General features: G+C 46.1%; 2 protein-coding genes across 3 annotated transcripts in view; one reads left to right on the top strand and one right to left on the bottom strand.

The window, feature by feature from the left end:
- Window positions 1-7,136, top strand: part of LHFPL2 (LHFPL tetraspan subfamily member 2) — a 106,486-nt gene extending 99,350 nt beyond the window's left edge. For both annotated transcript variants that reach the window (XM_026036632.1, XM_026036623.1), the window contains exon 4: window positions 4,521-7,136. In XM_026036632.1, the coding sequence (XP_025892417.1) occupies window positions 4,521-4,777 (257 nt within the window). In that variant the 3' untranslated portion in view covers window positions 4,778-7,136. The remainder of the gene's footprint in view (window positions 1-4,520) is intronic.
- A 2,474-nt stretch (window positions 7,137-9,610) lies between these two features.
- SCAMP1 (secretory carrier membrane protein 1) overlaps window positions 9,611-19,648 on the bottom strand; it is a 33,067-nt gene continuing 23,029 nt past the window's right edge. The window contains exons 6-9 of the mRNA XM_026036612.1: window positions 16,997-17,156; window positions 14,945-15,046; window positions 13,642-13,759; window positions 9,611-12,328 (exon numbers count right to left, since the gene is read on the bottom strand). Of these exons, the coding sequence (XP_025892397.1) occupies window positions 12,164-12,328; window positions 13,642-13,759; window positions 14,945-15,046; window positions 16,997-17,156 (545 nt within the window). The 3' untranslated portion in view covers window positions 9,611-12,163. The remainder of the gene's footprint in view (window positions 12,329-13,641; window positions 13,760-14,944; window positions 15,047-16,996; window positions 17,157-19,648) is intronic.

The following is a 19,648-nucleotide window of genomic DNA, read 5'->3' as shown; positions in this document are numbered from 1 at the left end:
CAAGTGAGTGCCGACGGCCACAGGGCCCCTTTGGGCTCAGCTGCCCTCCCTGGTGCTTAGCGTGAGTAGAAGGCGCCGTTTGCGTGGGCAGCGCCTCAGGGGTGCTCTGCGCCGAGCAGGAGGCCGCGCCAGCGGCTTGGCGAGGCCCAGGGTCGGCACAAGCGCGGAGCTGCACCAGCCCAAACCCTGCACGGGTGGAGCCTTGGGGTGCTCTGCGCTGCCAAAGCCCAAAGACATTTGGGTTTTCACGCAGACAGTTCTTGATCCGCACCGAACTGCAGGGCCTTGCAGGGGCCTTGTGAAGGGCAGGGAACCCCCCGCCTCCCCACATGCTCCCGAGCCAGCAGAGGGGCAGAAAGGGCGTTTCATGGCTCAAGATTGCCCTGGGTTTTGATTCCCCGCATATCTCCTCCTCCCTTCCAACTCCTGGGGACTTTGGCCACATGCGTACAAATTGTGAAAAGCCAGTGGGGGAATTTGCACTCTCTTCTCCCAGAAGTCTGTAGACTCGTGCTTTGCTATAGAAGAATCAGAATAGGATTATACCAATATTAAAAATATAACAAAGAGAAACAAAGCAAAAACCACACACAGGGATCCCCGTGTGCCTGCGGATCCCCGTCAGGGTTGGCAGCGCGGCCGGTTCTTGGCTGTCAGGGTGGCAGCAGGCCCCGGCCCCGGCAGCAGCCTCCCCGCCTGCCTCCCCGGGGGAGGGATGTTGCCATCCCTACTGCCACACCTCGTGTCCCTAACGTCACCACAGGTATCACGCGAACACGTTTGGTTATGGACGAGCATCTCTGATCTAATAAATGGGAAGTGTCCCTGAAAAATGGCTTAGTTGTTTTGCTGTTTATAAGAATAGGCTTCTTTGCTTGCTTGTTTGTTTTTCTTAATCTGAGGATAGGAGTGGTTGTGGAAAGGCTTTTCCTTCTGAGAGCTGCTTGCCCTTATATGACCTCAAGACAACGTTAAAGACTTGGGAGACAATCTGCAGGTTTTGAGCAGCAGGTTATTTATTTGCAGGCTATTCTACTCCCCGGGGATCAGGGGACCCCAGGTCTGCAGAATCCTGCGTCCAGTCGCGCTCTCCCGCGGTGCTGGCGGGTCTGGATCTTCCCTCTCCTCATCCCTGCTGCTGGGTAGGTTGCAGTTCCTGCACTCACCTCCCGCTGGTGGCCGCCCCTGCCCTCGGCTGCGACACTTCCAGGTTAACCCAGCCCTTCTGCTCGTGTCCACCAGAATTCAGAGTAATGTCAGGCTGTTAATCATTGATCTTTTATTGCTGTGAGGTTTTGTTCTTCCTGCTCCTCTCCTGCTAAAACCCTTCCTGCCTATGGTCAGCTGGCAGCCCTGTGGAGGGACCATGCGTGGCAGTGGTGGCCAGATTAAAGGGTTTCCAACCCGTCTCATGGGGTGAAGGTGCCCGTTGCGTAGCTGCCTGATGCCCTGCTTGTTTGTGAGGGGCCGAGGGAGCGAACCCGCCTGTGGCCGGCGGTGGCCTGGTCGAATTCCTGATGCACAGGAGGTTTGTCAGGAAGGTCTGTGCATCTGGAGAAACAGGTTATTCTCCTTGGGCTCTGCCAGTTCGGTGCATTTGAGGAGATAACCCAGGCACGAAGGCGCTGGGATAGTCGGTCAGCGGGTTGACAGGCTCGGATAGCGACCTGGGGCGACGGAGGCAGCCAGCGCGGAGCGGGACGCGGGAGAAGCGGCACCGCTGCGGCGGGCGAGGGCGGCCCCCGGCCTCCCCTCTGCGGCGCTGGGAAGTGAGGAGGGGTTCAGGGTTTGCAATGGAAACTGGCTGCGTTACTATTTGCTGTTGTTTAATATGGCACCACAGCAGCAGCTGCACGGGAGCGCGTCGGGATGATACAGCCGCCTTCGCTCGCGTAAACAACGTCTGCACCGGGGCCGTGCCCGGGGCTGCACCCGGGGCTGCCTCCGTCCCCGTCGCGCGCAGGGAGCCCGCGGGAGGCGCCCAGCGAGGAGCCCCCGGCGCCGCCAGAGCCCCTTCTCGCGCCGCTGCGTGCACTGGGCGCCGCGAGGCCTCGGCACAACGGAGGTGCTTTCACGTCGCTCAGGTACCGCAGGCCGGTGTTCAACAGGCTGCCCACGCTGCAGCGAGGGAGTGTAATTTAATAATCTAAATGCGGTGGCCTTTTATTTCTTAAGGCCTCTTTTTACAGGCTGACAATTTGGGACCGATACTAAACTGTTACGTGTTAAAATACGCTCCAGTGAAACGCAGGAAAATGTTACCTGCCAACTTATTAGGCTTAATACCAACGGGTTGTAGATGAGATGTCTGGATAAAAATCCATTTAAACAATTTTCTGCTCTTGTTCATAGGCAGGTGGCTGCTCTGCAGAGCCTTCCCACAGGCCTCTGTGTTCTGAAACCCTGAAAGGTAACTCAGAGCTCGCCATGACCACCTGGAAGGAAAAATAGCTAGGAAAAGTCATCACAGTGATAAGAAGGAGAAACGGGAGGATGTGGAAGCAGAGACTGCTCCTGCGGCCCCGCCAGGGAGGGTAAATCCCCAAGGGGAGCAGCTCCAGCTGCCGGGCGCTGCCACGGAGCTCCGTGGGGTGGCAGCCAGAACTGATGTATGAAGGAAAAGCAGTTGTTATCATTCATATCTGCTGCCCTGCTGCCAGCCAGCAAACTGTTGACAGGAGCTAACGGCTGCTTTATTAGATTATGCTGACAAAATTATACAGCACAGGAATGAACTTTGTACTTCTGTGAGTAGCAAAAGCCCTAATGCTTTAATCTGACCGTCCAGCATTAAATGGCTTAGAAGCTGCATAATGCAGATTAAATACAGAATTAATATGTAATGCATTAAATCGAAGGCCAGCTGAGACAAAATCAAGAGATGTGACTTTGTGCGGGGCAGTCGAGGGGGCGATGGGGGCGCCTGGAGGGGCTCTGCTCTGCTCGGCGCAGCAGCAGCCCCGTGGGCTCCTTGTCCTGGGCTGCTGCCTCCCGGCCCTGTTAGGCTCAGCCGTAAGCCCAGTCTGGAGCATCCCTGGCTGGGAAAGCTTGGAAAGCGCCGCCCAGGCAGCAGCGGCCATAGCGGCGCTTTGGGATGGGCTTGTCCCTTCAGTGGTAGAGGCTTGAGCTACCGAGAGGCTGGTGATGAGAAGAGGCAGCGGCAGTCGGAGGAATTGGGCAGTCGGGCAAACAGGCGGTGGCGCCGGGTGCTGCCGGGTGCGGCGCACTGGGAGCGCGGGCCGGGCGGAGCAGAGGGTGCACTGGGCTCAGTGCGTGCCGGGCTCCACAAGGGACGGGCCGGACCGGCTCGGGATGAGCCGTGTCGCTCCCGAATGGATTTTGCTGCCCAGAGAAAGGCATTTAGCTCATTCATGCACGTGCTGCTCTGTCACCAGCCGAGAATGCTGATGGGGAGGGACTTTCTTTTGTGCGAGGTCTGGCCCTTGCGGACGGTCGCAGACAGTCGGGCGCTGTGCTCTGCGTTCCGGGGACGTTAACCGGCTAGCAGCGAGCGCTAATCTTCAGCTCAGGGTGAGGGATTTTCCTTGCATCCAGCTGAATTTCTATCAGCAATTACAGAAATCCAGTGTACTGTAGGAGTACATACCACTCTCACCAAGTCACGAAGATGGGAACACGTCTCCACAGCTGTTCCTAGGAACCTCATAGTTTGAGGAAGAAACAAAGCCTGCTTTTGATTTTCCTGCGTAGTAAGAATCTAGGGATTGGCTGAAATCTGGGAACGAGCAGGCGCCGCACGCAGAAAGCACAACTTGTGGCCCAGCTCTGCCTCCTCGCGCGGGGTGACGGAGGGAGCTGAGGGCGTGGAGCAGAGGTGGCTCCTGCCCCGGCACCTGCAGGGCCCCTTCCCTTGTCCCGCTGCTGCACCGGGAGCAGCCCCGGGGAGGAGCCCGGCCCTGTGGGAGCAGCCGCTGCGGCGGCCGTGCGGCCCTGGCTCGCGTGGCCGAGCAGGCGGATGTGCTGCGGGGCGGGGGGGGTTTCTTAAGCAAGAAAATCCACTTAGGGAAAGTCTGAAGGAAAAAAAAGCAAAAATGTTTACAGTGCGTAATTAAATAAAGCTGAACGTGGGCTTGCTAAATAAGGACTCACAAGTGGATGCAAACATTGCTAAGTATTTGAAAGTGCAAGTCTAAACAGTAGGTAGAGAGGATGCAAACGCTTTGCAGTCCGTGCACCCCTCGCTAGCAGTACTGCCTGGGAGCCAAGGATGCAGAACGCACACAAGGATGAAAATTGGGGAAAAAGGCCTGCACGGCGTAAATCTCTTGCAAGAAAAATGGTAGCAAGAGCGCAAAGTTTTGGTCTTTTATTGGTGTATTCTGGAGAAGAGGCAGTGAAGAATGGATGGATTAGAAACAGTCGTCTTACCCTGGTTTTACTGTGGGGAGGGGACCTGTCATGAGTAATAATTGTTATGGCCACGACTAAATGTGTCACGTTTGGTGCTGAACTGATTGCTCACGGTTAAAACTGACCTTTTTGGTTTTTTTTATTTTTAGGCCTCTTCCTTATCTTAGGCTTGATACTTTACCCTGCGGGTTGGGGGTGCCAGAAGGCCGTGAGCTACTGCGGACACTACGCGGCTGCCTACCAGCTGGGCGACTGCTCGCTGGGCTGGGCCTTCTACACGGCCATCGGCGGCACCGCGCTCACCTTCATCTGCGCCGTGTTCTCGGCGCAAGCGGAGATCGCCACGTCCAGCGACAAGGTGCAGGAAGAGATAGAGGAAGGGAAAAGCCTCATCTGCCTCCTCTGAGGGGAGCGGGGCGAGCGCCAGCGCCTGGATCTTCGTCCGCTGGCTGGGGACTTGGGAGCGCAGCCGCTTCCCTGGGTCGCTGAGCCCTGCGCCGCAGCCCCCACCTCCTGACACGGCTTTTCTTCCTTGCCGGGCAATGAGGAGCAGCGAGAGGATCCCAAGAAAAGAGGATGTAAATACTTGGGAATGCTTTAGTTTCATTATATTATCAGGAGTAAGCGGATATATATTAATCAGATGGGGGGGGGTGGTGCTGATGAAACACTTGTATATAGAAGGAATGTTGTTATATAACCGACAAATCCTGGTTGATCCGATTGCGTTACCCACCTGGGTAGCTCTGAAGAATTAGGGTTTAACATAAAAAAGCCAGCATTTTTTTTTTCTGATGTAAAGAAGGAGAAGCCTATTCTAATCAGGTTGTGTTCCCAAGGGCTGCCCTCTCCTGGGACTGTTCCACCACCACCTGCTTTGGTGCAGTACTTTTCATTGAGGTGCTTTTTTGAAACGGACCTTCCTTGCAGTGCAGTGCCTTGCTGAGTAAGTATCTATGGAAAAGAGACGCTGATGTGCCGCTGTTTAGACCCGTCTGTAAGGAGGAGCCGAGTTCATCCCGCCGCGTTCCCTCGCCGTGAGCCTTGCCACGCACAGCGCGTGCTGCTCACTCGTTACGCCGCAGGTAGAAGGGTTCGGGTTGCGTGACCAGGCAGAGAAGCTGCTGCTGGACCGGCCCGTGCCTCAGGGGGGATGCAACCTTACAGCGTTCTTCCTTGAGCACATGCCGGGCCAAAGGTTTGTGGAGCAGCTGGGCCCTGGTGAGCGATGCCCGGAACCCCGAGCAGGTCACTCCAGAGCACAGCTGGGCCCTGCCTCGCGTGGGCTGAGACTTCAGCTGCCTTGACAAATGAGGGCCACACGTAGCACTTGAGCAGCAGCAGTCTCGCCTTTGCCAGGGAATCCTCATTCCTGGTCTACAGACCCATGTGTCCCACTGCCAGCTGTTTAATACATTTACATCTTTCAGGAAGCCAAGCCAAATTCTGAATGGCTGGGAAGAGCTTTTCCTGTTTTGTAACCACATGCAGTATGGACTGGTTTCCAGCTACATCAGCAGCACTAAAACACAGCTGGCCACGACAACATCCCTTCGTCAAAGGCAGGCGGTTGTTACCGCTCCCGGTGTCTCATCACTTACCAAAGATGCCTTGGCAAACAACTATAAAAGGTGTTAACAAACAAAAGGAATGGGGCAACTGTGGCAGAGAAGCACAGAGGAGAATGTAGCTGACGAGGGAGCCTAATGAAATACTAAGTGCGTCTTAGACCCTGTCTTGTAACGTTTAGCCCTGCCCGATGCCAGTGGTGCCTGTGCTGCTGCTCACTCTGCAATATGGAGCATAAATTCAGCTTCAGTGCCTGGTCAGTGTGTCCCCAGGCTACGTGCAGCTATTCCAAGAGGTGTTGCTGCTCAGGCAGATAGTTTCTGGGGCTGTTGCTGCTCACAGGCTCCCGCCGCTGCTGGAGGGCTGCCGCAAGCTAAGGGAGGTCCATGCCGGAGGTACTAAAAAAGGGAGAGCTTTAATCTCTGCTTGCATTAACCTGTTTCTCTAGCTTACTTGCACCCTAGTCTAGATTTTAAAATGGGTAAATCACTTATTTTTCAATATTTAATTTTTTTAAGAAGCCCAAAGCCGTGGTCTGGAGCCAGCCCCGCGAGCAGCTGCCTGTTAGCCAGTGCTCGGCACGGAGTGGTGTGGAGGGCAGGGGCACAGCCCGAGCGCGCTGCACCCAGCGCGGCCTCCGTGTCCCGGCACGGCCCAGCTGGGTGGGAGGGCAGCAGCTGCCGGGAATGGGAGCGCGGCCGGGGCAGCCTCCCCGGGCGGGCAGCGACGCAGCCGTGCAGCATCGCCACTGCTGCTGGGGAAGCCTGACGCGCTGCCGTGAGACCCGGTCACGTGGGCAGCGCGAGCAAGCGCCAGGGGCACACACTGCTGCGCTGTGAGGGAAACCACGAACAACAACTGTATATACAGAGCTACATGGATGCACACCACTAGATGACCTCTGTTATGATCACCAGAAACCTTAAAAATTTAATATTAATATTTAATATTGGAGCTGCCAAGTACAAAGGGAAGTATTTTCAGCAGATATTTTGCTTTTGTTTGCCTTAGTAGCCAGGAACCAGCACTTCGCTTGTTGCTGGTGTTACTGTCAACTCACTCGGCCAGAGCGTCACCAACCCCGCTGCGGGAACAGCCCTGCTCAGCACCGGCCCGCCTAGAGCAGGGGCTGGCAGCAAAGGCAGAATCAAGGCGGAATTTCTGTTCTCAGGGTCCTATTCTTCTAGCAAGCGATAACATGCTGTGTATATATATATTACATATATACAGTGCAGGTTTTTCTGGATGAGGTTTTTTTTTTTTGTTGTTGTTTTTTTCAGGTGTATGGTGCACTCATTTAATGTGACATCTGTTCAAGGTGAGTCCTGAAAGTCACTTCAGCAGTAGCTTTCAAAGAGGTTCGGAAAAATAAAAGGAAATCTACTTACTTCCTAATTAATGTCACGGCGGGGCTGTGGAGTGTAACTAACTGGTTCTCAACGTACACGCACTGCATAGGAGCTAGAAATATTTGCTGTGGATTCTTGAAAACCTGTGTGCCAATTAGCTCAGTTTTAACTTTGATTTTTTTTTTAAATTGTGGTATTGAAGAAGTCTTCAAACATCTGTGGTTTGATCTCCTCTGTCAAGTGCCATAGACTTTTTTTTCCGAGTGTAGCATATTTAAATATATATATAAAAAATATATACACAAAGTTGTGTGAGATGTGCAATAACAGGATTTTTTTTTTTTTTTTTTTTTTTTTTGGTAGTTTTTGGTTTTAACCAAGATATTTGAAAAGGGACTTCCCAGGGAAGGCAGGGCTGAAGGTCTGGTGATGTGGGCAAATTAAGCACAGAATGATGCAACTGAACCACTGGGTTAGCAGATTTAGGCAACACCAATGCAGGTAGCTTGAGGTGTTACCTAAACATCTCCTGTGGCCTAACTGGGCGGCTTGTGGCCATGCCCTGCAGCCGTTCAGAGCTGGAGCTGTCACCTCCTTCAGCAGTTCTCATGGAAAAAGCTGTAAAGGCTCCAGCGTGTTCCCCTGTGTGCTCTACAGACGGGGAAAAAACACAGCAGCAACTGAGCGGGTTAGTCTGTATCAGCTTTCTGGTTTACTCAGTAACATTCAGAGATTTTTCAGCTAACCCATTGCGATTTTGCATTATGCTCCCACATCCAGCCAGGCACCTTCCTCCTGGTAACAGGAGCCTTTCCATGTTTTCCTCGGAAGTGGCAGGTGCTGCCGCCACGGGGCAGCACGAAGGGGACGCCAGGGCTATCTGCCTGGGCTGGGGTTTGAGCCATGGTTTATTTGTGGTACTGCTGTTGTGTTCTCAAGTCACCACTATGTACAATTGTTAGCATGAATGGTGTACCTGATGATTTTTAATAAAAAAAAATAATTAAACTGTGAGTTTTCAAGCTTTAACCAAAGCGCGGCTCCCTTAATTCAAACATGCTGGGCAGGCTGAGCCCAAGCGAGGTGTTCACAGTACAGCGCTGGGGAACACTGTGATTTCTGCTAGTCTTTTAACTTTGCAACTGGGTTTGGTAATTATTGTCACTTACTGACTCAATTGTGGTACCTGAAATTAGAGCTATGTGTTCCACAATGCTGTGGTTTTAGAAAAGACTTTCTCATTTAAGATATTTCTGACTTAATGGCTTTTCATTTTTAGATGAAGCACTGACGCTCTTTTCTGATGAAAAGAAGGCTATAAAATTTTTAAAAGAAAAATTGCTTGTGCTTTTTGTGCTAGAATTCAGAATCAGAATAAAAGCTATTAGCAGACACAAAATTGGTTTGTGGAAAAAACTACAAGCTATTTCTCTAACTAAAACAACTCAGAGGTCTCTGACCCACTGTACCTCAGAGCACGATTACGCATCAGTCACAGGCACGTGTCGTGTCTTGCTTAGCCAGAGTACCTGTCCAGAAGGATGGCCGAGCAGGTTCAAGCACATTTATGGCCCATGTGCTTCTCCTGGGGCTCTCCTTTGCTTTCTCAGCTTGGTGTTGGCACCTTCGCCAGGGAAGTCGCTCAACAGCGGCGGGGAGCGAGCTGCCCGGAGCAGCACCAGCACGTGCGGCAACGCTAACGGGCAGCAAGACGGGGAGCGCTCCCGAAACTGCCTCCTCACCCACCGCGTCGCGTCCTCCAAAGAAAACCTGGTGACGAACACGGGACTAAACAGCAGCTGTTATGGTTGAGATTATATGAAAAAATTCAACAGTCATGGATAGGACCTAAACAGAACCTGCAGAACTCAGCAGCTAGACAGACATGTCAATTCAATATGCAGAAATGAGGAAAAGAAACAGTACCAAAGCAGGGCTGTTTTCAGCAATGTCATTTTACTTGGAACAAGGCCGAGGCAGCGCTCGCTCACTCAGTACCTGTGGCAGGTGAGCGGGGCCGGGCCCCGCCGCCCGCGCCGCCCCCGAGCCGGCTGCAGCCCGTCCCCGGGACGGGGGAGACCCAGAGCCGCTGCCCGCGGGGATGGCTTCAACATTTTACTTCTCATTTCAGCAGCATTACAGAATTTATATACAGGATTATAAAAAACAAGTGAGACTTTTACACAGATCAGCCCTCCTACACATAATCCTGACCTTTAAAAAAAGTCTCTATATTGTTCAAAACTATACAGAGCAAACATCCAGGGAAAAAAAAAGTCTTTTTTTGTTTATTCTATGACACTGTGTTAATACAATAAATATACAAAACTTCTGAACTACTCAGACATGCAACAGAGGGACAGAATAAGTGCATTTGTACAGAACCAGGACAGTCACCAGGATGGCAGAGCGCTGTTAGTAATTTACAAAATATACACACATCCCTCAGATAAATAACGCCAACTGCTAACTTACAGCTCAATGACTAGTGCCATTCCAGTGTTTTAACTTCATTTTCTGTACTCAATTTGCCGCACTACTACAAAACAACTACTTAACTGGGTGCCATAGTCTGATTAATAAGAGATTGTAAAATCTAGCTTCAGCTAAATACAAAATATTTTAACAAATCTCAGCCTTCTGAGCTAAACTCAAACTCTTCCCTCCCTCCTGAGCTGTAAAAGTGCCAGAGATTTTTGAGTTAGACAAATTATGTAGTTAAATTTCCATTTCACTTACTTATGCGGTTGAAGTCTGTACACCCAATTCCTGATATTACAAATCAATACGCCTTATACATTGAACATTAAATATGTTTTTGCAACACTAAAACATTTGGAAAAAAACCCTCACATACCTGTCAAGTTCAGGTCTTATTTGTTTATATCTTTTTTTTCCATATGATGCTCTGGTAATGTACATTGCTATGCAGACTTCAGCTTAAACTTAATTGCAAGGATACTATCTGTATATGTCTTCATATTCAAGAGGGAAAAAGAGAGGAGGGAAGAGCAAAGAGAATTCTATGCCGTGGGCATAAAACTTTAGTGTCCTTATTAAATGGGTTATTTGAATAACTTTAACTTCTTGACATGAAGAGTATTTCAAGATACATACATTCATGAATATGAACCACAGCACAGGTGAGCCTGCTGCACTTAGTCTAATGCAAGTAGGATTTAAAGACATTGGTAAAGAAAAAGATACTAACAGAGACTTCACTCAGACTACTGTACTGCTCCGGGGATTAAGCCACAGGCTTTATGTTTGCTAATGCTCTCAGGTTATTGTCAATACGCGGCAGTGAAAGGGGATTGCTCCCCGGCGCAGGCAGTCCCACATGCAGAACAGGGGGATCTCACAATCCTGGTGCCGAGCGGCGCTAAGCGGGAGTCGCGTCGCGGGCTGCGTAAGCTCGGCCACAGCCCAGGCCCAGCAGCGCGGGCCGGGATTTGCTGAAATCGAGCTTAAACAAACACAGCCTAAGGCAGCGTGTGTCTGTGGGTGTGTGTTTGAGACAGGTGTCACTCACCTGGGCTTCAAGAGAGAGCCATCACCGTAGCGTTAGACTTAAATAAAGGTTGCAATATTATGAGGAGAAATACCATTACAGACTGCCTAACCCTTTAGGCATTCAGACTAAGTTAAAATTTAATTTTGTAAAATGATTTTTCTCACTTTATCAACTCAAAATAGCTAAAATGTCTTTTTCCCCTCACCCCCATAGCTTAAATCAAATCACAAAGAAGGCTGAGTTGCGTTAAAATGAATTCAAGTATCTGTTAAATGCCATTGTTGAAAAAGCTTGATTTGAGACAATATTCCTGTTAGAAAATTAAATACTGTATATTTGGATTTCTGGACAAGCAGTAAACAGAGTGACTGACAAGGCTAGAGATTCAGTACCACCGTTAAACACAAATCTCCACTGAAAAAAACAAGAGAAACCCCAAGCACAACAAAAATACCACTGCAGCTGAAGTGGCGGGCAAGAAACAAGTGTTCTAAAGGGCAATGGAGGTTTCTTTACCCGCAGGACGATTACCCCAGGACACGAAAACCGAAATTAAAGACTGCAAATATGTCCCACTTAGGTCTCTGATCATGTCCCTAAGCTGCACCTGCCCTGCGCTTTCTACCACCGAGAAGGGCTGCGCCCCAAAGTCACTCCTCACACCTAGAGACCACGCCATGAAAAGAGAGGCAAACAAACCCTACAGTTATCAAGTGGTGCAGGTAAATGCTAGACCAGAACACTATTTAAACATGATCAAATAACTCAACAGGATTCATGCAAACTTACAGGGTCATATCAAAAGACTTACCCTAAAAAAACAGGAGAATTCATAGCATCTGCTCTACTTGTAGCTGTCCTACAGCAGCTGCTGAAACTGCAATAGCAGCAGCCAAGCCTAACTTTCTACAGTTGTCTACCCTGTTTCTCATAGGAGAAATAGGGAAACAAGTTCTTATAAACAAAAATAACTGACCCAAGGTGCTTTCCTGAAGTTAAGGAAAAAAAAAATACCGGAGTAAACTACTGTAAAACTTCCAACTCGCTAATATATTTATTGGTTCATAAAGTACCAAATGTCATTCTTAGGCCAACTGTTGAAATTATTCAACCTGCATAAACTAGGGAGGGTTCTGTTCTCCTGAATGCAACATTGTAAAGGGATGGGACAGGGAGGCAAAGAATGGTTATCTTCTCTAAAATGAATCTGTGACAGACTAAAACCAACCTTTCCCATTGTACCCATGCACAGCTGAAGAAGAGCCAAACATGCTGCGTGTATTTTGCCACAGGCTTGTAGGGAACAGAGTGACTGGAGACCGAAGCACGAGGAGGGCGCGGTGCAGGGGCTCTCCGTGCCCTACATGCGGCTGCCCTTGAAGGCGCTCTGCGCGGCGCTGCTGGCCGCCGTGGAGGCGGCGTTGGCCGCGGCCGTCTGCACCGTCTTGTTGGACATCACCCCCGTGGCGAACTCCTGCTGCGCCTTCTCGAAGCTGGCGCCCGTCGTGCGGTACAGCCCGTGCACCTGCGGGCAGAGAAGGGGCGGCGCGTGACGCCTGGCGCCGCGCTGGGCGGCCGGGCAGAGGATCGAGCGCCCGTGTGGGGCAGGCTGGGCGCGGGACCCCGAGGAGCTGGGGTGCTCCCGCAAGCAGGGGTGCTCCCCACAGCCCAACGTGCCACTCCCCGACACGCAGCGAGGCCGCGGCCCCAGCGCTGCAGCCACCACCAAAGGCAAAAGCTGCTTCTGGCTCCATCGCTCCACAGCCTGGCTCACACGCTGCGGAGTCCGGAACTGCATGTTAAAAACACGGGGGAACAAACCAAAAATGTCCCTTCTGAATCCACTGTCACAATAATATCCTGGTTATTTTGTTCCTACATCACTTCTTTTGGCACCTTTTAATGTCTCAGATTTACATGTCTACAAGAATTTATTGAGCCAAGCTATGTCTGAATATTAAAAAAGATAAAATTAATATTATAAAGGATAAAAAACACAGGTTTTCATAAAAATCCAGATGCAGGTGGCAGAAGAGTACGAGAAAAAGCATACATTTTTGCTTGTTTCTTTCCTCTGCACCTGAGTATTTACACAGAAAGCAAACAAGGTGACAGAACATCTCAAGGATATACTTAAAATTTCATGCTACCTTTAACTTGGGAATTAGGCAAAATTATTAGAACTGTCAGCACATGATCACAGGAATTTCCAGTTAGATTTAATCAAAAGAACATCAAAAATTTATTAGCATGTTAGTGCTAACATAGGCCTTCTGGCTAGGCCTGGCTAGAAATTCCAAATAAATGAAGGCAAGAGAAAAAAAATATCTGCTCTGAAGTTTTATACTACACAATCATTACCTGACAACAAAATGTAAGATATTGCAGGCAGAGAAATAAACATGCATTTCCCAGGTGCCAGGCAGCTCCATTTTCCTTATTAAAAGGATTTGGTGTGAGCTGAAACTTCAGCAATCACTCAAACTAGGCCGTGCTTCACCCGGCCCGAGGAACTGCTGCCGAGCAGGAAATCAGGTGGCAGTTTGTGCACTCTGCTCTCCTTGGGGCAGCAGGAGGAGAGGGAGCCTTCCTCCCAGCTCCTCTTGCTCCAAGCTATTCCTCCACACTTCAACTTGCAGAAACTAAGTGCACTGCAGTACATACAGTGTTTCCTAAGTCGCTGACAGTAGATGCAGAGAGTACTAGACAAGCACTGTTGTTAATGAAAGACTCCCAAGAGTATCTTTGAATCCCCATTAGTTTGTGTGGGGGAACCTCTCTCAAGCAGGAGAGTCCAATGGAAACGGGCAACAGAAGAGTGGAAAATAAGTGACTTACCTTTTTAAACATAACTAATGAGATAACAGCGGATGCTGTGAAAAGTGCAGCTATGATTATCATCATAATGCCAACAGGGATACTCTTATTAAGCCCAGTAAGAGATGAAATCCAACCACTGAAGGAAAAAAGAACAGAGGATGACAGGTTTTATCATCAAAGTCATCAAAGCACATGAACTGACCAGCCACAGGTATCTACCTCTACAGAAGCTCTAGAACCTCCTGGTTCTGATCAACCAGGAGTATTTTGGAAGATTAAGTAATGGAAATTATAAGTGAATTATTGAATACATAAATAACATATATAATAAGCTTTTAGCACTTCAATTCTGTTTTCCCAATGTATACAATGAAACTATCTGCTAAAGCTGATTATCCTTGAGCAGAGTGGTGAAGAAATGCGACATGGAGAGAGGGAGAAGATCCTAGGGTAGCAACTTCAAACATGTTCCCATTGTTAAAAATCTTAACATTACCATAAAACTGTAACAGCAAATACACCACATACCTGAAGAGCTGCCCCTCTAAAACTATATTACTATTTGCCCATGTCAATTGAGAGGTACCTATGGAAAATCAAACCCCTAGGTTCGACAGCAAAAAGAGCCGCACCGGTTTCTGCTGGCACTGCGGTTCTAAGCGGGCGCTGCTTTGCGTGCCCCGCGCGCGCCGCGGGCGGCTGCAAAGCCTCGCACGCAGAGCGTCACTGCTGCAGCAACAGCTCTCTCCACTGTCCGTCGCTTTGGGGCTTTTAGTTAATTCAAACTCATTGACCTTTTTTGCAGGAGTTGTGACTATGAATGCAAACTACTAGCTATTCCCTGTAAAACCTAACTATTAGACCTTGAAGTTTCACACAGAAACTGTAATTCAAGTAAAAGTAACTAATTATGGGTTGCTTTACGGAAAACATTTTTTAACCTAGAAGCATCAAAAAGAAAAGTCAACTGTTATAGAAAAGGGAGGTAATTCAGATAAAGAGACTAGCTTTCAAATATTATTTTAAAGGAAAGATATAACCACTATATTCAGCAGAATACAGTGTCTACTCATTCTTCAAATTTTAGCTAGATTTTTCATTGATCAGTGTATTAATATTATAATCTAAGAATGCTTTTTTGAGGGATAACTGTAGCAAGTCCAGTGAAATAAGACTTTCCTGGGGGTGGAAAAAAAACAACAAAAACAAACAATCAAACAAACAAACCCCACAAACTATCCAGGATCTCCAATAGGGGATTTGGGGTTGTTTGCTTGTTGTATGTAGATAGCACAAGTGCTACAGAGAGCTGAATACTGACCAGTTTCCCCACCGTTGGAATCCGGCAGCTTGAAGTACATGTACAGCAAACTGGCAGATATATACAAAGAAGAACACAAAGAACCTGAATGAACTGTCGCTCCTGAAAAAAGGAGAAAAAAATTAGAGCCACCAGGAAACTGATGCCTTTTGAAGAACACTATAGTATCAATCTAAAATATTCTTTTTTTTTTTTTTTTTTTTTTTTTTTTTGGTAAAACACTGCTTATTTCACACTACACCACTTCAGCCTCCTAAAAGGCTAGAGGTGAGAAAAGCCATAAATCTCCATCTCCTCGTGTGCATCATAACGCTCTGTAGCCAGCACAGCTTTCCTGCACACAACTAACTGGGTATGTTTTGCTACAGTGCTTGAAGAACAGGAGTCTGTTCTGCTTGCAGGTTGATGTTTACATGGCTGTCACTGTGGGTGAAAATTCTTTTACTAGTGAAAGGAAATAAAATCTATAATGGAATTATTAGAAAATAATGCAGAACAGAATACTGAAGCGGCTTTTCTTTAGAAACAAAAGATACATTATACACTGGCTGTTCAAATTACTAACATGCCAGTTTGACAAGACTAGAAACATTCAAGACAGAGTATCTAAAATATATGTACAAGCAACATTTGTAATAAAGACTTCAACTTATTATCAAAACTAATAATTATGTGGTACACTTCCTGCCTAAGTTGTAAAGAAAGTAAAAGTAAAAATCATTGAATTAGTTAAGTCACAGATTAAGAACCTGGATCAAGATTTTACTAAAACTAGCACTTTTTGCAGAAGTTTCTTAACTTCTGTTTATTCAATCTGTTCAGTAAATATTTTATTTTCAGCTGAGAAACTGAAAGTTGAAAATGAAAGCAGCAGTTTTATTTTTCCATACAATCAATATTAAGAAACACTAACATCTGCTAGATCTAAAAACCTGAATGATAATGCAACACTGTGAACACCTTCAACAAATCAGTTAATTTTGAAAAAATATTTATTTAGAAACAGCAATATTAAAGGAGGATATGTAAGTTTTCAAATCAATTAACAAAAGCTAACATGTGAAAATACTGGTTATTTTCTATATTTTTATTGGTCTACTTCTACTGGATCTATTAAATACACATTGTGATAGAAAATGTCTCTAGTAAAAGAAAAATGTCCTCATATTCTAACCATAAGAATAGAAGAAATTAACGCATTCAAATATGTGTGGTTGCAGCAATATATTCTTGACAAAAAATGCAATTTAGCCTAAAGGTTAGGCTCAACTGCTATTAATATCAACCTCTCTCAACAAAAAGTAGTGTACTTAAATGGTGTTTTCCAATATCCTGATTCTCCTGAATTCATTTCAATAATAATATCAACCCCCAAGAAATGCTGCAAGAACACAAGATTTTAGAAGGTCTGTATGCTGCTTTTCCCCAAAATGCTCTATTTAGCCCGGAAAGCACAGTATTCTGGAACACAAGGATACTGCACCTCAGGCTGTGAAACCTGAGAAACACAGAGCGCTAAAAGCTGCAGGAAATACTGGAGCTGGACAGCTACAAACCTGCCCTCCTTGTTCTCAAGGAACTCAATCTATTGCAATAACAGATGCTGCAGGTTACTTAAAAATGTCAATTTTTAAGTGTAGAGTTTTAGCAAGTTCCTTCAGCAAACCAAACATGTAATAATAAACCCTCACCTACTAACCTGCTCAGATTCTTGGTGTGATGGGGTAGAGATTCAATGAGAATTTCAATTAAAAACCTCATTAACCCAATACAAAGTTAAATATTTCCTACAAATGTTATGTGCAATTGCAGAAGCTATGAATATTTTAAATATTCCATGATATTCCTAAATGTTGCCATCTACTTCAGATATAGCAATTGACCTGATGACAAATATAATACCTGTTTCTAATGACAGGCAGTCACTCAATCATATTGAAGGATTATCATAAAGATAATTCAGCAAATGCTATTAGGTTAACACATTTCAGCAAGTTGATAAATATGTATTTACTTATTTATTAGCATCTTAAGCCAAGCTGAAGTTGTTACCTGAAAGCTCCATAAAGTGGTCTGTACCAGCAGACAAAAGAACAAGGAGTAAAAAGCAAGAACCAGAGGATACTCAATCCAAAATCAACCCCTCGTGTCGGATCAACATAAAACCAGGCCAAACATCCAAAGATATTAAGAAACAGTGTCACTGTATGGACTGTAGAACCAAAACCAAAAAAAAAAAAAAAAAANCAAAACCAAAAAAAAAAAAAAAAAAAAGTCTTAATTACATTATGTCTTTACAATAAATTATTTCAAATGTTAAAATGATACCCAAATAAATGGAACACTGTAAAGAAAACATAGGCATACTAACAATAAATCAATATCCTAATTGATTTCTTAAGAGTGATTTCTAGCAAAAACTCCAATTTTTAAGCTATCTGGCACAGTGGTTTGTTCTGCAGGCACTTAAAAGATGGAAGTGAATTTTTACTTCCAGTTCAGCAATATCTAGTCATTTGGCAGGGATTATGTTGTCTCAAGGACAGTTTCTGTCCTTGTGGACCAGGATAAAATATATTATTTATAAGTAAGAGGACACAAACAGTTCCTTGCACCAAGGGTTCCTTATTTATTTATTTGAAGTTCAGAGAAGCATTTTAGTCACTCAAAGGTATAAGTCCTCACAGCTTATGTTCCTCCTTACAGCTTTACTTCTTTATTGCTTCTCAGAGTAATACATTGCATACATTCAAATTCTCACTTATCCACACTGCTTTTACTAGATGGGAATGTTAACCAAAGAGCTGGTAAGATGCTCAAAAGGTCTCTTCATTTTTTTTTCCTTCCCTTTTAACTTAAATAAACCCCACATTATCTTACTGGGGAAAACAAACAAACAAATAAAAAATTAAAATGCCCACATCCTAACATGAAGGGCTAAAGGAAGTCAACACACTTTTTCCTCACAGAAATCACATTCCCTCGTAAGAATCACCAGAAACAGAAAGCTTTGTGCTTTTTAAATAAAGAGCATTTAATTCATTTAAATAGTTAAGCATTGTTCCAAGAAGCTAGCAAAGCAACTCACTGCTGAGATTTGCTGTGTGGGCATCATGAAGTACAACACAGGGAGCACACTCAAGCCCCTACCTTTCTCTGATAAATATGAGAAAATTTCCAGAGTGATACTTACTTTTTTCATCTACCCTCTTACTGGAAAAAAAAGACCCCATTGCTTACTAGCAAGGTCCCAGCTTCTGGTGGAATGTGAACTTGCAGATAGGCTGAACTCTTTGCAATTCCACAGGCAGGAGGATGAGTTTAAAGCAAGCACTGCTCTCAGTGCAGGAGAGGGCTCAGCCCTGTCACACTGACCCACTGATGCTCCTTTGCACAACAAAACAGGTAACCCGGTGGGCTGCTTCAGTCCCACTGCTATCACAAGGAATCTTGACTCCAAAAACACAGGAGTGGCACCAGATGAAGACACAGGAATTCACTGATAATCCCTCTTCACTCTCCTTTCTCTAAATCTTGCAAACTACAGAAAGGCGTTAAGTCTTTGAGCCAGTGGATCTATATGAATTTTCCCATTAAATAAAAAGACATTTGTTTTTACATTCAGGCTAACAGCTTCAAGTATCTTCTTCCCATGTGCCTCTTCTATATGCCATATATATGCCACATCTATATGATAAAACCTGTCATGAACCAGCGTGGCTGTAGCGGTGCAGCACTCCACATGAAGTGACCTAGGAAAGTCTTTTCTAGTTTAGCTGAGAAAGAAAGTGAGTTTATAAAGAGCACTCATGTCAAAATAAGAGTGAAAAGTGAGGAATTATACTAGTTTAATGAAATATTCAGACTCACAACTTCATTTTTATTAGTGTGACTTCCTATTACAGAAGAACCCTACTTAGATGCATCACATTCTCAATCTTACTTAACTATACTTCAGTATCCATTAATATTTTAAAGTGAATATTGTATAAAGACTGCAAGTTGCACTGATGTTGTCTAGTTGACATCTACATTATGGAGGCTATTTTGCAGTCCCATTTGGGACATTATGAAATAAGATTTTTGTAATAATGTTAATTTCAGTGGGTTTCTTTTGAGGTTAGTCTGAGGAAACCAAAGTCCTCGTTAGGATGGACTGAAGGATGAGTGTTCTTCCCAGGCTCAACTGGAACAGAATGTCCCTCAAATGGAGAATTTTGCAGCCACGTGCACCTGGTAAGCAAAGAAAAAGCTGGTGACATTTGATCACGTACAGCCTTGGGTTGTATCAGAGTGGCTTCAGCTATAGTCTAGCTTTTGCTCCTTGTCTATGTTGCTCTTTTTTAGCTTGCATGAGAGAGAAAAACACAGTGAGATGCAAACACTTCTCTGTTGACAAAACGATGCAGGAACATGAGCACATTCTACCCAACATGGGAAATGTTTTTTCCTTCTGTCTTATATATTAAGACTGCTGAAATACTGGACAGTCCACACTGTCCAATTCTGGATGCTATACACTCAAAAAACAAACCCTATAATAATTTGGAGTAGATGAAATGATGAATCTACAAGACAGCAACAAAACAATGAGAAGTCTAGAAAAGATGACCTACAAAGAAAGGCTGACTGAACTATACTAATTTGACAAGAAAAAGAAAAAAGATAACTAAGGGGGAAAAAATGTGCTCTCCATAGAAACAG

Source organism: Nothoprocta perdicaria, unplaced genomic scaffold (assembly GCF_003342845.1).
Source record: "Nothoprocta perdicaria isolate Ctin4 unplaced genomic scaffold, notPer1 scaffold_1, whole genome shotgun sequence".
NCBI lineage: Eukaryota > Metazoa > Chordata > Aves > Tinamiformes > Tinamidae > Nothoprocta > Nothoprocta perdicaria.
Note: the sequence above shows the minus strand (reverse complement) of the source record. Positions and strands in the feature narration are given on the sequence as shown.